This window comes from Puma concolor, chromosome D2 (assembly GCF_028749965.1).
Source record: "Puma concolor isolate L17-30 chromosome D2, mPumCon1.1.hap2, whole genome shotgun sequence".
In the NCBI taxonomy this organism is placed as follows: Eukaryota; Metazoa; Chordata; class Mammalia; order Carnivora; family Felidae; genus Puma; species Puma concolor.
In genome coordinates this window covers 46095006-46112822 of record NC_141677.1, presented here as the reverse complement: position 1 = coordinate 46112822, position 17817 = coordinate 46095006, and the positions used below count along the sequence as shown (strand labels likewise).

At 57.1% G+C, this 17817-nt stretch overlaps 2 protein-coding genes across 3 annotated transcripts; both read right to left on the bottom strand.

Annotated features, from left to right (window-relative positions):
* Positions 1-6565: 6565 nt before the first annotated feature.
* ADIRF (adipogenesis regulatory factor) lies at positions 6566-8896 on the bottom strand. Its single transcript, XM_025918429.2, has 3 exons — positions 8737-8896; positions 6961-7023; positions 6566-6758 (listed from the first exon to the last, which is right to left on the bottom strand). Exons 1-3 carry the CDS (start codon positions 8795-8797, stop codon positions 6655-6657), a joined length of 228 nt encoding a protein of 75 aa, XP_025774214.1. The 5' UTR covers positions 8798-8896; the 3' UTR covers positions 6566-6654.
* Positions 8897-12546: 3650 nt separating this feature from the next.
* On the bottom strand, positions 12547-17241 carry SNCG (synuclein gamma). Of its 2 annotated transcripts, XM_025918093.2 has the most exons (5): positions 16876-17231; positions 16018-16059; positions 15576-15703; positions 13080-13151; positions 12547-12837 (listed from the first exon to the last, which is right to left on the bottom strand). In XM_025918093.2, exons 1-5 carry the CDS (start codon positions 16994-16996, stop codon positions 12817-12819), a joined length of 384 nt encoding a protein of 127 aa, XP_025773878.1. In that variant the 5' UTR covers positions 16997-17231; the 3' UTR covers positions 12547-12816. The 2 variants fall into 2 exon arrangements, with proteins under 2 accessions (XP_025773878.1, XP_086536311.1); XM_086680185.1 differs by lacking the exon at positions 16018-16059 and having other exon boundaries at positions 16876-17241.
* Between the last annotated feature and the right edge of the window lie 576 nt (positions 17242-17817).

Here is a 17817-nt window from a genome sequence, read left to right as displayed (position 1 = left end):
TGTGGATCACTGAGGGTGGTCTTCTTTCCAGGCAAAGAAACCCAAGACAGCCCAAGACCCTCCTAACCAGGGATGGATCCAGATGTGAGGGGCTGGGCTCCAGTGACTCCTGCAGGGAACATTACTGCCTGGATGAGTTGAAGATGACTCAGCTGGGAACCATCCCATCTTAGAAGAGGCCTGGCTCACCCTGCACCCCAGCAGAGCAGCCCTTGAACACAGGCACCTGTCCTGAGACAGAAGATCAAGTCCAGCCCCTGGGGCAGGACCATCAGGCCTTCAGAGGAGCCAACTAATCCTCCAGGTGGAATTTGTGCAACAACCCAGTTTGGCAAAGGATCAACTGGCTGCATCATCAAGTCACGGTGAGCCAATTTCTCATATGACAATTTGCCAACTTGGCAATTACCAGTTCTGAAAAATAAAAATAAAAAATGTTTATTTTAAGTGTTCAAATACTCAGGGCTGTCTTACGTCTACAGTGATAACTTCTTGTGTGATCTGAACTATGGTTGCCTATCCTCCTTCCGCTTTCTCCTCCTTCTGCTTCAGGGATTTGAGCTCACAGTATATACTGAGCCCACATACCCTGCACACACCAACCCCTCCCAGCCACAGGGAACCAAATCCTGACTCCTGGAGATGTTTTGTGGTCCCTCGGCATGTCAACATCACACATCCATGGATGTCAGTCAGGATTCTGTTGGAAATCAGAGGGCACATCAAAAGGGTACTTAAGGAAGAGACTGTTCACAAAGCTGTGGGGAGACTTAAGAGAACCAATAAAGGATGGCAAGGTGCCCGGAGACCAGTCATGGTGACAGTTGTCACCACCCTGGGCCTGGAGGGGTAAGGGTAAGGAGCAAGGCCATACAGATGCCAAGGAGAGTTGTGGCTTTACAAGAAGGTCATTCGACAGGAGCAGCAGCAGAGGAACCCAGCCACTGCCAAACCACGTCAAGCAAGGAGGGTACATGGGGAACAAATACCTCTCCTCTCCCTCTGTGACCTAGCCATGTGTCACCCATTGGCTGAACCCAACTGGGACTGAGGGCAAGGGAGCCCTGGTGATGCAGTTCAGGAGGACAGGTTCCTGGGGCGAGGGCAGGGAGGAGCAGGCAGACAGTGGATATGGATTCTCTGTAAACATAATACCAGCTCAGCCTGCCAGACTGCCATGTCTGGAGGCAACAGGGCAGCAGCTTAATTCTAAATAGTCCCATTTCTCCTTCTTGAAACCATATGAAGGAGGAGGGGGGGAAGGAGGAGGAGGAGGAGGAGGAAGAGGAAGGCAGCCCATCATCAACACACGCACACACACACACATCAACACACACACACATCAAATTTCTCTTCAGAGAAGCTGGGAAACCATGCAAATCCAGGAGCAGGTGAGACCAGCAGAACCAATGTGGGAAGGCAGGCAAATGCAGAAGAGTGGGAGAGACCCGGGGAGGGGGGGTGGTCTCAGGTGTTGAATGAGAACTCTTCGGGACAGAACTAAGAACCTGAGCAGGTGAAGGAGGAAGCAGAAGATGCCCAAGGATCTCCAGAGGTGTCAGACATAAGACCACCACCTTCCAAGAGTGAAGAGAGCCTTTGAGGAAACAAGGGCTAAACAAACCCTTGTTTGTAAAATGCTGGAGGCTGCAACTGGGAAAAGAGAAGGCTGCCTGTAGAATCTTCTAAAAGTCAGTTTGGTTCTAAGAGGCAGAGGGGTGGAGGGGTCGCGGCTATACAGGTGAGTCCAGCACTTACATGAAAAAGGGGCAGGCTCCTGAGCAGAGGAGTCTGGGTGAATCCCCTGCCCCTACCCCCAACCCAGACTCCCACTGCCATCTGGGAAATGCCACTTCAGATCTGAACTTCAGATTCCTGACAGCCTCCAGCGTCAGGAATACAAGGGTTTTACGATTAATAGGGTAGTTTCTCTCTTCCAACTCAGTATTAATTGAGTTATGAAAGTAATATAGTTTTCCTGTCTTCCTCACCCAGACTCCCCTAACGGGGGTGTTCACATCTCACACAACCACAATACAATGATCAGAAGCCAGGAATTAACATTAGCATATTTAGCTACATTAAAATCTAAATTTAGTCAATTTTAACTAAATAAATTAAAATTATTTCAATAATAATAAAAAAAAATTTTTATTTTAACTTTTTAACATTTTTAAAATAGAAAATGCCAGGGCGCCTGAGTGGCTCAGTCGGTTGAGCGTCCGACTTCAGCTCAGGTCATGATCTTGTGGTTCGTGTGTTCAAGTCCCGCATCAGGCTCTGTGCTGACAGCTCGGACCCTGGAGCCTGCTTCAGATTCTGTGTCTCCCTTTCTCTCTGTCCCTCCCCCCTCACGCTCTCTCTCTCTCTCTCTCTTTCTCAAAAATAAAATAAACAGTAAAAAAATTTTTTAAAAAATTTTTTAACGTTTATTTATTTTTGAGACAGAAAGAGACAAAGCATGAACGGGGGAGGGTCAGAGAGAGGGAGACACAGAATCTGAAAGAGACTCCAGGCTCTGAGCTGTCAGCACAGAGCCTGACGCGGGGCTCGAACTCACGGACCGCGAGATCATGACCTGAGCCGAAGTCGGCCGCTTAACCGACTGAGCCACCCAGGAGCCCCAAAAAATTTTAAATATTAAATGCCACACACAAAAATAGAACACAATGAATCTTCATGGATACATTGCAATAACCCAAGAGGCCTAGCTATAACAATTATGAGCTCAGACCCCAAGTCTTCCTAGTCCATCTGTAAATATTTTATTCTTGAGGAACCTTCTATTTTTTTTAATGTTTATTTATTTTTGAGAGAGAGAGAGAGAATGAGTGGGGGAGAAGCAGAGAGAGAGGGAGACACAGAATCTGAAGCAGGCTCCAGGATCTGAGCTGTCAGCACAGAGCCCGACACAGGACTCAAACTCATGAGCCGTATGAGCCGTGAGATCATGACCTGAATCGAAGTCAGGCGCTTAACCAACTGAGCCACCCAGGCACCATGAGGAACCTTCTAGCAGACTAATTCCAACCAAGTAACAGATAGCAAAACATGTTTTAGCAACAGGAATAGCAGAGAGCTTATAATATTTTCAGTTGCAGATCTAAGAGAAAACAAAGGTGTGGCTCAGGGTAGAGGAATGGAATGTAAATGCTTTCAAAAAGTAGAAACTAGAGGGGCACCTGGGTGGCTCAGTTGGTTGAGCGCCCCACTTCGGCTCAGGTCATGATCTTGCTGTCCGTGAGTTCGAGCCCCACATCAGGCTCTGTGCTGACAAGCTCAGAGCCTGGAGCCTGCTTCAGATTCTGTGTCTCCCTCTCTCTCTGCGTCTCTTCCGCTCATGCTCTGTCTCTCTCTCTGCCAATAATAAATAAACACTAAAAAAAAAAAAAAAATTTACAAAAAGTAGAAACTAGAATGAGACAAATAACAACCAAAAAAGAGAGAGAAAGAGAAAAAGAGAGAAGGGGGTTGAAAGCAGAAAATAGAAAACTCTGCTCCTTGTCTCTCATAAAATTTGCAATTCGACAGGAATCAGAGCTGAGAAAATGGAACCTGCCCTTGTCTCTCTTTTTAGTGACCTTGTGTTTAGCTAGTTGAGGAAGTAGAACCTGGAGAATCAGGAATCGTTTGGAGGAACTGCTAATGGAAGAATTGCTCTTTGGATCCTTGACCAGGACCCAAAGGTAGAGTGGCCACGGTCTGGGCTCAACTAGCTTCATGACCCTCATGGAGACAGGGCTGGGCTCCTATAGGCTCCCATGGGCTCCCCTGGTGTTGCACCCACTGAGTCCCAGACATGTAGCAAAACCAAGTTCAAACTGGCCTTCCCCCCATTCCCACAGTTTGCAATGTTGGGAAGAACAGGGCACATAGAAACAGGTATTTGCATGGTGCATGGGGCATCAGGAGTGTGGAAGGGGCTGCACCAAAGAGACGGCACCCAGGGTTCATCTGACAATATGCAAACTCATTGTTATCTGGTAGGAGAACCAAAGGAGGTCAGGCGTATATTCATTTAGCAGATGTTGCCAGAGCACCATTCTAGGCACTGGCGCGCACTCATCAGTAGAAGGGACTTGGTTGCAGCCCCATGGACAACCATCAGAGAAGCATACTAGAAGGGTCTCGTTAGAATAACTGTGGAAAAGGAGGACAAGGTGTGAGACTGTATCAGCAGTTGCTGGACCCATCCTGAGTGTGTGTGTGTGTTGGAGGATGGACAAGGGAACTGAGATCTGAAGAATGAAAAAGTAGGAGCTCTAGACAAGAATGGTTAATGGAGGAGGACAGAGAGTGGTCTAGGCAGTAAAAACAGCACATGCAAAGACCCTGTGGTGAGCAGCAACATGATGTCAAGGGAAATGGAAAAGGGCCAATGTGGCTGAGGCAGAGAGGGCCAGGGTGTTGAGAGAGGAGGCTGGGGAGGTGGGTGAGGCCGGCCAGTGCAGGATCCTGGCTGGCATCCAGGTAACATGGGGATGACAAGCTTTTGTTTGTAAGAGAAAACCTGATTCACAGTGGCTCAAACAATGAGGGAAACTGCATCCTCTTGCTAGCATGGCAGGCTGAAAGACTGGTTAGTTTAGGGAATGAATAAAGTTGTGTTTTCCTTAGGCTTGTTTCTCCTATGGTTACATGTGGCTGGCACAGTTCTAAGCATCATTTCCAGCCACAAAAATGTCCGGTGGAAGAGGGGGGACTGTTTCTTCCCTTGTCTGTCTTTTTTTGAGGATGGAGAATATTTCCTAGAAGCTCCCAGGCCCTCAGATGTGACCTCCCTTCTCCTTGGCCAGAGCTGGGCCCCACACCCATCCCTAAGGCAATCTCCTGGGGAGTGCAGGATGAAAAGGGATTGCTGGACCCACGGGGATTTCTCTCTGAGTCACCAGGGGAAGGACTCACACCAGAAAATATGTGTGGGCTCTGCCACCCCAGCCCATCGGGTCTCCCCCAAGCTGTGCACCCCCCTCCCCAGGTGGTCTCTCCTGACCCTGGCATTCACTCCTGGAGGCAGGGGCCCCTGGAGATGCTGGAAGTGTCCTCACACTACCCAGGTGTCTCTTTGAGGACCTTCTCTTTGGACCAGAAGGAGCAGCCTTGGCCCATTTTGCAGATCAAGCGAGGCCTTCTTTCCGGTACAGTCAGTAATAAGGAAACAAGAATGGAAGCTGGTTTGGCCCCCGGGTGAGGATGGGAGACGCTGACGGGGAGCGGGAGAAGATCTGTGGCCGGCCTGGGAGGGTTCTCAGGTTGGAGAAGAGAAAGATCGCTGGAGCAGAGCTGCACCCACAGGGACACCTGGGCCTGGGCGGGGCGCCACACGACGACACTGCTCCCTGCTGGCGGCCGTGCGAGGCCTCCCATGAAGCCGGCCTCGTGTCCACGCGTGAGGGGAGACTACTCTTTTCTCTCTTATCTGCCCACAATTGGGACGTGTAATTGAATGGAAACGGCTTGGCTACGTACGTGCTCGTCCAGAGAGAATAAGATCCTCACGGGTGGAGGGAATAACGTGAGCAAAGGCTCGGAGGTGGGAAAGGGGAACGCGGTGTGGCAGGGGGTCCGGATGGAGGGGGCCGCCAGCGCCAGGCGCCAGGGTTGGGCCTTATCCTGTGGCAACTGTGAGTCACCCTGCAGCGGGGCGTACCGGGGCTGGTGTCGCGTGCGTGGACACGTGCTGGGGGGGAGGGGGGGAGGGACTAAGTTTGCGGGAAGTCTAGTCCCTCTAGGGGCCCTGTGGCACGAAAGGGCCGGCCTCCATCCTGGAACAGAAAGTCCTGGTACGTTCGAGCGGGAAGGGGTGCTCGCGGGAGGGGTCGCGCGCGCACGTACACCGCCCTGTAGCCCACTGCAAGCCCACGTGCACCGCCCCCCGCGCCGCTGTTCCTCCCCCAGGGGGCGTGTCGTGGGCGGGGCTACTCTCGGCTGCAGCTCCGAACCAGCTCCAGTCCAGCCGCCGGGTGCGGCGGCTCCGGGGGTGTCCTAGCCTTCTCGGTCCTGCCCGGTGACTCACCGCCGGGTGGGGCCGGCACACAAACACCCCGCGGGCGGGGACCGGGGTGCGGCGAGGGCTTTAAGTGCTGCTCCTGCGACTCTGCGTCGTCCCCAGAGGTCCCGCCACCTGAGGTCCTCACAGGATCCCAGCGAGGGAGCCCCGGTGCTCGCAGCCTCCAGGCACAGCTAGCGGGGAGAAGTTCCCGAAGCCCAGCCCTTGGAGCCCCTATTCCCCTGCCCTGAGCTGAGCCCCTCAAGCATCTAGGGACCGAGTATCCCCTCCTAGGAGGCGCGGGGTTCCTGGAGCTGAGGGAGCGATTTGGGAACGGGGACCAGGTGGCTCCTGAACAGAGCGGGAGGCACACATACCTCATTGAACTTCGTATAAGGGAGCGTCTGGATTTGCGGTTGAGACCATGGGAAAAGAATTCTTGGACAGTTCGTCTGGGTTTCCGAATTTGGAATGCCAGAACTCTGGATGTCGGGGCTGGGTTTCTGCACACTGTGCAGGGCGGGGGCGCGAGAGGGCTGGGCCCGGCTTGTGGGGAGGAATGAAGTGGACAGGAGGTAGGAACATGTGCTTTAATAAGGCAGCAGACCAAGGGCCCGCCAAAGGCCAGGGGCTGGAGGGCAGTCACCCATGTCTCTCTTCTGTCGTTATATGAGGCCTAATTTTTTCCCAAAACCTGAGAAAGTCTCAGAGGCCTGGTTAGCAGTCTTGTCGATGGTTTCCTGGGTGGCCTTGGCCACCTGGTCCATGGCTGGGGAAGGAAAGGAGAAAGCAGGTGAGGGCCAGGCCCTGGGAACCAGAGTCCTCTAGGGTTAGCCTGGCGTGGGTCTCCATCCCCAGGAAGCAATGTGGGCAGAGGGGCTTCAGAGTGGAGGGTATGTCTGGCTGAGGGCTGAATAGGGTGGGGAGTGTTCTGGGGCTGCCCGCCCTCCTGCCCACCAGCCCCACCAGACCTTTCTGCCCTGCTTCTGTGGCTTGGTCCACCACTTGCTGGGCCGATGATCCTGCCGCAGTCACTGGAACAGAGAGATGTGGCCCTTAGCCCCTATTGAGACACTGCCAACCACAGGGGCCCCACCATTGCCACCTCTATCTGTTCTCTAGAGTAGTGTGTCCTACAGGCCCAAGGGATGAATGCCATCAAAGTCAAGTCCTCTGACTAAAAAGTCCTGTGCCAGTGAGGCATAGGGGCCCTTTCCATGCCTCTGGGGTATTCTTGTTTATTTATAACTCTAGGCTCCTCCCCTCTGGCCTGCTTCTCTCTTCATCTCCAGGATTGCAGAGAAAACATCCCAACAGAGGCTGGAGCTGGCATCTGGGTTGTGGCTGCTCCTGGGCACGGCCCGGGAAGAACCCTGTCCCTCTTTCACAATTTCTCCCCCAGAAGCCTGGCCCCGATGCCTGAATTCCCACCACCAGTGCACGGGGGCCCCACCCTTGCAAGGCCCTTTCACCACTGCTTTTCTCCCATGCCTCTCCCCAGAAGGCACACAAACAATGATGCTGGTGCCTCTGTGGGCATGCAACTTAAGGCATTAGGAAATGAAGTCCAGAAAGGAGGTGACACTTCCAAAGTCAGGCCATCTCCCCTGGACCAGAGTTTGTGCCTGTGGTGAACAGGGCTTCCAGGGGCTCAAGTGGGTCCCACCTGCTAGGGGAGCAGACAAGTGGCTCCAGCCTCCAGAGACCTGACTCATCCTTGCAACTGAACCAGAAAGAAGCTGCTTTTACTCAGACCCTGGGTCAGGGAGGTGTAGGGGGGTCAGGCAGGCCCCGGGTTTGCGGCCCACAGAGGCTCCCGTGGGTCCTTATATGACAGAACCAGTCGGGGCCACAGAGAAGGAGCTCTTGCACCCAATTTACAGATGGGGAAAGTGTGGCCCAGAAGGAAGGGTCTTGTAGACAGGCTTCCTGGTAGCATTTTAGTTTCAGGGGAGCAACTGTGGGCATTCCCTGGGGCACTGATGAAGGAGGGGGTTAGTTTGGGTGTTGTCTGTTCGTTTGGATATGTGCAGCACAAGTTGGGAGGTGGAGTCCCAGGGGAGGCCGAGCTGGGCTGGAAAAGCCACAGCTGGTGGGCCTTAGGGCAGGGGTCTCCACACATTTCCTAACCCCAGTCCACCCTATGCCACCCCAGCTGTGTAATCTCAGGTCCCAGGAGGAAAGAGCTGGAGGTGGAGAAACAAGGCTGGGGACCTACCTTCTGAGGTGAGGGGTGAGAAGGCCCTCTGGGTGAGGACTTAGAAGGAAATGATTTTTTTTCTGTAGGACGGGGGAGGTAGGGGAACTCAAAGCCGGGTGGTGGCAGGAGGAGCCCCTTCTGCCATCCCGTCCGGTCCAGTGCGCCTCTGAGACCCCAGCGAGCAGAGATGGATCTCTCGGTGCACGGGGTGCGAAGTGCGCTCTCTCCGTGGACCTTCACCCTCCCCTAAGGACCCAGGTGGGGCTCCTCACGATCGGGGTGTGGCAACTCCCCTCCCGCGCAGTCTGTTTATATTGGCTCCTGGCAATGCCCACATCGCCCCGAACTCCTGGGGCACCAGTGTTTCCCCACCTCCCTCAAGGCATCATCCCTTGGACTGGGCGGGGTGGGCGTCCTGCCGGATCCCTGCATCTCAAGGGAGGGCCCTCAGGACCCGGAGCGCCGCACCGATTTTCGGGATGCATAACCCAGGACTTCTGCCTCCGTGAGTCCCTGCAAGTGCCCCGGGTCGCAGCACTGTCCTCACCTGCTTCCTGGGCCGCCCCCTGCACTTGCTGCTTCAGGTCCTGCAAGCTCTTGCTGGCCATGACTGCCGGGGGTCTGCGAGGTCGTCAAGGATAGCTGCAGCGAAGTTGGATCCTGTTCACCTTGGCTGCGACCGAAGCTCCAGCTCTGGTTTTTAAGGCGCCCCAGGGCTGTCCCGCCCCGCGCGGGGCGGGGAAGAGGGGGCGCGGGGCGTTTCCCAGCAGACCGCCCCGGGGACTGACTGGGCCCTGCTCCAGCCTCCGCGGACGGAGAACACATCCTGGCCTCAGGCCGGCCGTGGTGGGAAGGCGGTGCGGGGTCTGAAGAGGGGCACGGGGCTGCAGGGGGTGGGGGTTGGATCAGGGGTCCACAGAGGGGCAGGAGTGGAAGGGGGCGCACACACCAACAGCCTCCACATCGCCCGACCCCTTGTCCCTAACCCTGAGGATCCGGTGGGCGCTGGGTGAGCGCCAGGTCAGAATCTCAAGGCTGGAATTGACGTTAATAATAGCAGCTGCCTTTTATTGAGCATTTACCTTGTGCCAGGCTCTGCCCTCAGGCTTTTCAGCCTCTTGTATAATCTTTGTAACAACTTGGTGAAATGAGTTCATGAACTCACCTGGCAGGGACTCGAATCCATGTGGTGGGCTTTAAACCCTAGGGCCCTGACAACAGGCAACCCAGCTGTTCCCACACACTCAGCCTGGACACTGTAGAATGGCTGTCTGTCCTGCCGCCACTGGGACCAGGCAGGCTCAGAATGGAGAGGGTCGAGTAACTCCCTCTCACAGAGAGCCAGTCACTGGCAAGCGCTCCTGGGGGAGGAAATAGCCCAAAGTGGAGGGGGAACAACGGAAGGAGCTGCAGGGTGCACCCAGCCCAGGGCGCAATCTAAGGTCACCAAAGCCCAACGAGTTAGGCAGGAGGCGAGGCTCAGAGAGGGCAGGGACGTACCCCGGTCCACACAGCGAAGAAGCGGATGGCCAAGCCTCAGACCGCTCAGTTAGCCTTTCCCTGGATGGAGCGCACGCAGGACGGACATGGTGGCCACGTGGGGGCGCTGGGAGAGGGGTTAGAGACCTGGGCGAAGGCAGGGGAGCCAGAGATCCTGAGGACAGCAAAATGACCCAAGAGCCGTGACCCCCTGGAGCTCAAGTGTGCACGTAGGGCCTCCACTCCACCCTGCATTCTCCCACTCTGGAGCCCGCCTGCGCAGCCTGGAGGCCTCCACTGCACACCATTTCTGCCATGGGTGCTGCATCTTAACCCTCCCTTTAATGCCTGCCCTCTGATTCTTCCTCTCCGGGCCTGTCTCTGCGTCTCTGTGGAAGCTTCTCCTATTCTGGAGCTCTGGGGAGGCCTCCCCTATCCAGGGCCACTCCGCTAGGGCATGCCCTGCCTCTAACAGTTGGTGGCGGGGAGAGGGTGGGGGGAGGTGGCAAGGAGAGGCCCGGGATAAACCTGGGAGCGGCAGCTGCGGTGTGGGATGTCTGGAGGCACGCGTGCACACACAATGAGAATGGATTAATGGAGATAAGGGCAACCCTGGTCAAGTAGAAGGGGCAGGCACTGAGATCAGAAGGGAGGAGGGGACACCACGCCCTGAGGAATCCAGCCCTGCCACTCCCCCGCTCTTCCTGGCCTCTGGCAGGGCCAAGCCCAGAGCCCAAAGGCACTGCAGGAGCCAGACTGCTGCCTGGGGGACTCCCCGGAGACTAGCCTAGCCCCTGCCCTCCTGAATTCCCACCAGTAGCACCAGTCTCTTTGGCCAGAAGGGTCTTTTCACTGCAGCAGTGAAAATAGCAGTGGCTATTAAAGTTATTCAATGCCGGTGCTGGTCCCAGTGGGCAAGAACAAGACAGGGAGGCACAGTCTGGCCCAAGCAGGTGACAATAGAGACAGCTGGTGGTTCTAAAGCAGCAGGAACTGCAGTCATACCTCTTGGGTTCAAATACCCCTTAGGGCAAGCCCATCTCTCTGAGCCTCAGTGTCCCCATCCTTGATGGGGAGGGGGAAGACTATAACAGAATCTCCTCAAATGCTATTGTGATCATTTAAATGGACTGAAGGATGTCCAACACTCAGCCCAGCACCCCACAGTTCACCTGGGGCTTCTCAGGTGAGGAGAGGGGCAGGGAGAGATCATTTGTTCCTCTAGCGAAGTCACGTGCAGCTGCAAGAGCAGAAAGCGCGTAACATGGGTTTAAAGGCTAAGAGCACTGCAGGTGCCGTGGGGCAGGGAACAGGCTTCCTGGACAGGGTGAACCTAGATGTTTGGCATATGACCCCAGGAACAGGCCCTGAATATGTGTCTAGGGTGGGGGTCAAGCAGCAGGGACCCTCCCAGGTTCCTCCAGCTGAGGCAGAGTACACTGGGAGCCTGGTGATGCACTGTCCCCAGGGGCTGGGTCTAGGTGTCCCCTTCCCCTTGATACCTTATCGGGCCGGCTCCTCTCTTTCCCTTACAGTCCAAAGAGCTCTCAGGCACACCCAGGCCCCAGACGGACTCCTCCTGGGCATGCACAGGCCTGCTTGTGTGCCTGCATCTGGGTCTGGAAGCAGGGAAACCCTGACTGCCCTGAACCTTCTCCAGACCCTTCACTCCTCCCATGGTAGGTTTGGGGGTCTGGGGGACCCGCAGCCTCCTGCTCCTCTCAGCCTCCACAGCAGTGGGTGCCCATGGCCAGCAGAGTGGGATACACTCCTGCTCGGCTGGGCTCAGCTGGGTTCCCAGCCCCCAGGGCTGCCTGGCACCCCTGCTCCCCACCCCTGAGGCAGTATGGGAAAGTGCTGTGGTCTCGGGAGTGTCTGCATCAGGGTGTGGACTGAAGCTCAGGCTCTGGCGCCCAGGGCTGGAGGCATGGGGCAAGTCACTTAGATGCTCCGAGCCCAAACCGTCTGGGCATCAAAGGGGATGCAATCCCCCCACTGCCTATGAGCGAGCCCCCAGGGCATGATGCCAATAGCCCTTCGTGTAGGACACCTACCAGCCGGATCCCCAGGTGGTTTTGAAACATCTGCCAGAAGTACCTGAGTCCACCCGGTCAGGGTGGCCGGAGCAGAGCATGGGACTTAACTGGGTGGCTCTGGAGCCAGGCCACCTTGCCTTCTGCCCGGTCTCTGCACCTCCTAGGCTCTGTGCCCCTGAGCAAGGTATTTAACCTCTCTGTTCCTCAGTTCATTCTCAGGGACACTGGGGTCACCTGAGACACCACCGGTTTGTTCTGAGGATTAAATTAGGTAAAGTGCTCGAGGCTGGGAGGAGCTCACTTTTACTACTTTCGAGGCGGAGGCTCACTCTCCTGCATCTCAGCTGTCCTTTTTTCTAATGATACTTGACAGGACTTCGTGCCGAAGGACAGGAAAGCCCAGCTCCAAGCAGTGGGAGCTTGAGGCTGGGTGGGGCCAGGCAGGAGGAGCCATGGGGTCACAACCTTCTGTGCTGAGGAGGACTCAGACAGGTCTTGCTATGGGTTTGCACTTTAGATCTTTGAAAGTTACCATCTGTTCCAGGAGGGGTGTTAGGTTGTCTGGGGGAGCCAAAAGCAGGGCAGCTTCCTCCATTATAAAAAGCAACTGGTGCAGGGGCCCTGAAGGCAGTGCCTGTGTCAGAAGGTTCCCGAAATGCCCAGGGCATGCCTGGAGGGTACCTGGCTCCAGACCTGCTTCCCAGACCCACCAGCAGGCTGGCCTGGCTCCTGTTCCTTGGGGCAGGGTGGGGGGGGAGGGTGTTGGGGGGGTGGTTGGGGGGGGGTGGGGGGTAGGAGATTTCTTCATGAATGAGGCAGCACAGAAAGGAAGCATGGGCATGTTATGGTCAGGAATGAGGACTTGAGTTTTATTTGGAATCATTAAAAACAAAAATTCACAGCAGCATCTGTGGGGTCAGAAGGACCAGGGGGCAAAGCGACTGATTGAGGGAGGTGAGGGAGGTGAAGGCAGTGTAGGAGGACAGGCCCTGTGGGTGGTCAGGTGTGGGAACATGGGCAACCCAGGTCATGCTCCAGGGCTGGGCAGTCCTCATGCCCGGTGGGGTCCAAGGCAGAGGGCTCTTCCTCCTCCATGGCTGACTTGCATCCCTCTAGTCTCCTCCACTCTTGGCCTGGGAGAGAGAGTGACCTTCACACACAGCTCCAGGCTCCCACCCTCAGTGGCCACCCTGAGTGGGGTGGGGCTGGGAGCCATCTCTGCCCCTCCGCCCTGAGGAGCCTTTCATGAAGGGACCTCACATTCAGGCTGAGGGGGCTGCAGAGGGTCACAAGGCTTCCCTGAGGGCTCAGGGGACCCTGGGAGGGAAGCAGGATTGCCCGGGTACCCTCTGTTCTCTGGGAGCCCAGCACCTACCTCCTCAGCCACTTCTTCTTCTGCTTTGGCTGCCTTGTCCTCCTGCGAGGGAGCTGGTTGCTCCAGGTCCTCCTGTGAGGGAGAAAAGGGGATGTGGGACAGTGTGGAGGGCGCAGAGGCCCCAGCTTCTCTGCACCCACGGCTTATCCACCTGGCCTCAAAGAGGAGCAGAGGCCCTTATCACCTTGCTGTGTGCGGTGTGTCATCACCAGACTAACCAGAGGAGCGACAGAGCCTCACGTGAGGACCCACAGCGGGGGCTCTGATGATGCCGAGGCTTTATGGGGGCACCATGTATCTTGGAGCCCAGCTTCACACACTCCTGAACTAATGTGGAGTCTCTGGGCAGTCTGTGGTTGGGCCTTCTTATGGAGGAGGACTGGTGGGGTGGGGTGGAGTGAGGTGGGGGTGGGCCATGGCCCTGAAGCCCTAGGCCTGACCTCACCCTCAGTGTCCCTGCATCATATGATCACACACTCTTGTCCTACTGAGCCCCCAAATAGCCCTAGGAAGAGGGGTGTTTTTACTGTTCATACTGAGGCCAGGGAGGCCACGTATCCAGCTAAAAGCCTCACAGCTCAAAGCAATGGGGCTGGTAGAGATCAGGTTCGGCTTGCTCCAGGCCCATCCCTATCCCTAGTAGCAGCTTTCTCTCTCCCTGCCTCCTGGATGGGCTCCGGGCTCAAGCTGGTCCGGTTGGAGCCAGCAGGCATTATACAATCCTCCCCACTTCCTGTCTCCTACCACCTTACCCCCACTCAGACACTTGCCTAAGGTGACCTGCCCAGGAGGTAGTCGAGTGACAGCTGTGGGCAGGGCCAGACTGGGTGATCAGCCTGGATCCCAGTCTTAGCACCAACCTCTGGAGGATTCTGCCGTCTCCATGCTACTTCTGGGACATCCTTGGTGGATTGGGGCTAAAATGGGCACTGAACTCTGTCAGTCACAGTAGGGGCAGCTTTCCAGGCAAAGGGTAGGTGGCCACAGGCCAAGCCCTACCACCCAAGGCAGATGCATGAGGCCAGTGGAATGAAAGGGCTGTCAGACAGGCAGTGCTGCATCCTTCTATGGTTCACTGGAGGAAGAGTTGTGACTGGTTTCTGGGTGTCACCAGGAAATGTCTCCCTTGGGGCAGCTACCCCCACTCCAGGCCCTGGGGTGGCTCCATGGGCTTACCAGCCCTCCTTCAAGGCCAGAGAGGAGTGCCCAGGCTCCCTCTCAGAGGCCCAGTGGCAGCCTGACCCCACCCCAGTGCCTCCTTTGCTCTCCCGAGCACCTATGGGTCCTGCCCGGAGGCACAGATGATGATGGTATAGTCTCCTGCCTCTGTTGGGTGCTCACCATGACCCAGGTGTAACAGTTTCGTGGGGGCCATTTCCCTACACGATCACACAATGTCATAATGAAACGGGGACGGTCACCCCCTCCCTTGTTACAGGAGACGTAATGGAGGTGCCAAGGGGTTAAGTAGCTTCCCAAGGTCATATAGCTGGCAAGGGGCAGAGCTGGGAATGAGCAGACGGGTTGCCAGCTCTAAAGAGGTGGAGAACCTGTGCTGGCCCCAAAAGTGGACGCCTAGGCGCTGCCTCCTGGCAGGGGGGCTTCCTCCCCTTCCTCCCATCTGCTCCCTGAAGCAGGGGTCCTCATTGCTGGGTGCCTCAGAGAGGCCCATGCCTGGCCCCCATATAAACCGGGCCCCCACCACGGCCTCACACTCATGCAGAATCTCTCCCAGCACAGGCCCTGCAGCCAGGCTGCCCTGGGAACCCCAGGCTTGCGGGACTAGCCCCTGGGACCTTGGTCACATAACGTAACCTCTCTGGGCCTCATTTCCACACCCGGTCTCTGCAGATTCTGTGCCGATTGAATGAGTTAATACGTGTAAAATGCTTGAAGCAGAGCCTGCTCTGTGGTGCGTGCGGGAATAGCTCACCTAGCGGGCCTCCACCTCCTGGGGGCGCCCAACTGCGCCTGCGCCCTCTGCACCTGGCAGCCCACGGGGGCACACACCCGCGCCCGTGTACAAAAGTGGAACGCGGGGTCAGGACCCTCGCTGCTTTGTCACGAGGGGGCGCTGCTTCCCTGCTCCTCCCACCAGGCCCTGGAGGGAGGCTGGACAGCAGGCCGGTGGGCGGTGACTTTGGCAGCTCCAGCCTGGTGTCTTCTGCCCTGGAGGCCGCCTGTCACTGCGTGAGGCCCACAGCACCCTGCTTTCACTAGTGAAATGTGATACCTCCCAAATGCGGAGCCTCAAGAGGACGTGGTTTTGAGCCTCACTTTCCAGGTGGGCCCCAAACTGCCCCCCTCACAAGAGGAATTATGAGGGTTCTAGGTGTTAATGGGTTTGAGAAACACCAAGCACAGACCATGGGCCCCCTCAATCTCTGCTTCCCTATATGTCATGAGGCAATACTGCTTTCTCCTCAGCTAGCCTCTCTGGGGCCCAGGAGAAAGGATGAGACTGGCCCGAGAGCCAGGGCCACAACTGGATCTCACCTTTCGAATCACTCCGGAGGTGATGGCGATGTTCTCCGCCTCCTCCACCGTCTTGATGGCCACTGTGTTGACGCTGGTGACCACGGCCTCACTCACAGCATTGGCCTGCTCCTTGGTCTTCTCAGCCACTGCAAGAGGACTCTGGCTGGCCGTGGTCCTGACCCCTCCTTGTCCGGGCCTGGCCTGCCCAAGTCAGGCTGAGCAACCTCTTTCTCGGGGCGCTCAAAACTCCGCCTCTACTGGAGGCCCTGGACTGCGCCTTTCTCTGACTCCGGGGGAGCCCTGATGCAAGAGGGGCACCCTGGGTCTATCTAACCTCATGTGCATGTACAGCTTAGGCTTCTAGTTGGAGTGTAGGAGGACCCTGGGCTTGAGCCTTCAGTACCAGGTTGCAGTCCCTGGAGGTCCCAACCCCCATATCCCCTGGTCCTGGGCCCCTTACCTGAGGTCACACTCTGCACAACATTCTCCTTGGTCTTGGCTCCTGGGGAGGAAATGGAGGCGTCAGCCTACTCCTCCTGGTGTTGGGAGCGAGGTGGTCAGGGCAAACACACAGAACAGCTGAACAAGCTGTGGGGTTAGTAGGGGGGTGAGGTGGCGTCTGGGGGCCGGCAGTCCCTTCAAAGGCTGCTTCCTGCTGTGTCTGGAGAAAGGGGATAGATGGGAAGTGGATAGGACAGGACAGGGGGATGAGAGAGACCAGGCCTGAGGTAGGGTCCAGGCCCACCTGGGTGTGGTCTGGGCCTCGGAAGCAGTAGCAGGACGGAGCTGAGTCACCAGCTTCCGAGGGGCTGAAGGGGGTGGGGTTGCACAGGACACTGGGGCTCAGGCTCCTCTCCCCTGCTTACCCTTCCCTCTGAACAGGGTGGGGACCTGGGGCTCCGCTGCTGAGCACCTTCCTGCTCTAGGCTCAAGCTGGCTTCTTATCTGAGCACAAGGGCCTGGAGGGGATGCTGGCGTGGGGGACACTGGTCTGCATCTGTGCACTCATGTGTGTGTGTGTGTGTGTGTGTGCGCAAACAAGTGTGTCTGAAGGCCGAGTGCCCCTCTTGCTGTTCTGCTTCAGAGACCCTGGAGCCCTGAGGAGGTCAGAGCAGACACTGTGGGGTGTGGGGGATGGTATGTAGGGGGATGGGGTGCTCCAGGGCGTGGAGACCCTGACCCAATGGCCAGGACCTCATCCCCACCCAAAATGCCCCCCTGGGGCTGGGGGAGAAGGTTGGCCCAGGGTAACCGGGCACCCCCGCCTCTCGCCTCCCAGTCGCTGCACCCTGCCACGCCCTGCTTCGCCCAGACTCACCCACATACATGACCCCCTCCTTGGTCTTCTCAGCTGCTTCCGTCACCCCTTGCTTGGTCTTCTCCACAGCGCCCACCACACCCTCCTTGGCGATGGAGAAGCCCTTCTTGAAGACGTCCATGGTGGTGGGCAGTGCCAGGAGACTGACTCTTCCAGTGAGCTATGGCTAGAGCTGGCAAGAATGCTGCTGCAGCCGCTGTCCCCGCTGCTGCCGCTGCCTCTTATTGACGCCCATGAAATATTGATGATGCGGCGGCGGCTGGCTGGTGGGAGCTCAGCCAGCAGGCCAGGGAGGGCGGGGGAGGAGGCCCGCCCTCACCTTCTCCGGGGGTTGGGCAGTGGGGTCCGGCTCCCCTGGGCCCCCGCTGCCCAACCCTTCCCTCCTGCCCCCTGCCCTCCAGGGAGTGGCGCAGGGGGCTGGACACATCCTAATCCATCACTGTCCCTCATTCATTCGCTGCCCTGCCCACCCACAGCCTGGCTGAGTGCTCTCAGGCCTGGGGCTGTTGCGTCTGTATACATCTGGGACAGAGGTGGTCAGGCAGGGGAGGCACCTTTGCTACCAGCTTCTCAGGTAGGGCAGGGGGGCAGGGCCATGTAGGCCAGGGGTTAAACAACAGTGGCCAACTTCCCAGACCGGCCCGGCCTGCCTGGTTACTCACTAGCACCGTGGATGCCCCCACGTCCCAGGGCTCCATCAAGGGCATCAAGGGCAGTGGGGGAGATGGGGCAGAGGAGCACACAAAGGGCCTCCCAGTGTCCTGGCCTCTGGCTAACACTGTGTGACCCTAGGACAGCTTTCTCTCTCTGAATCTCCGCCCACCTGCTGGCTCCCACCCACAGCCCAGTGGTGAAAGGCGCTGAGTAGGCACGAAGTGCCCCTCGCTTCCTGGCCACCAGCATGGATGGGCAGCAGGTTCCCTGAGACTGAGCCGACCGCTT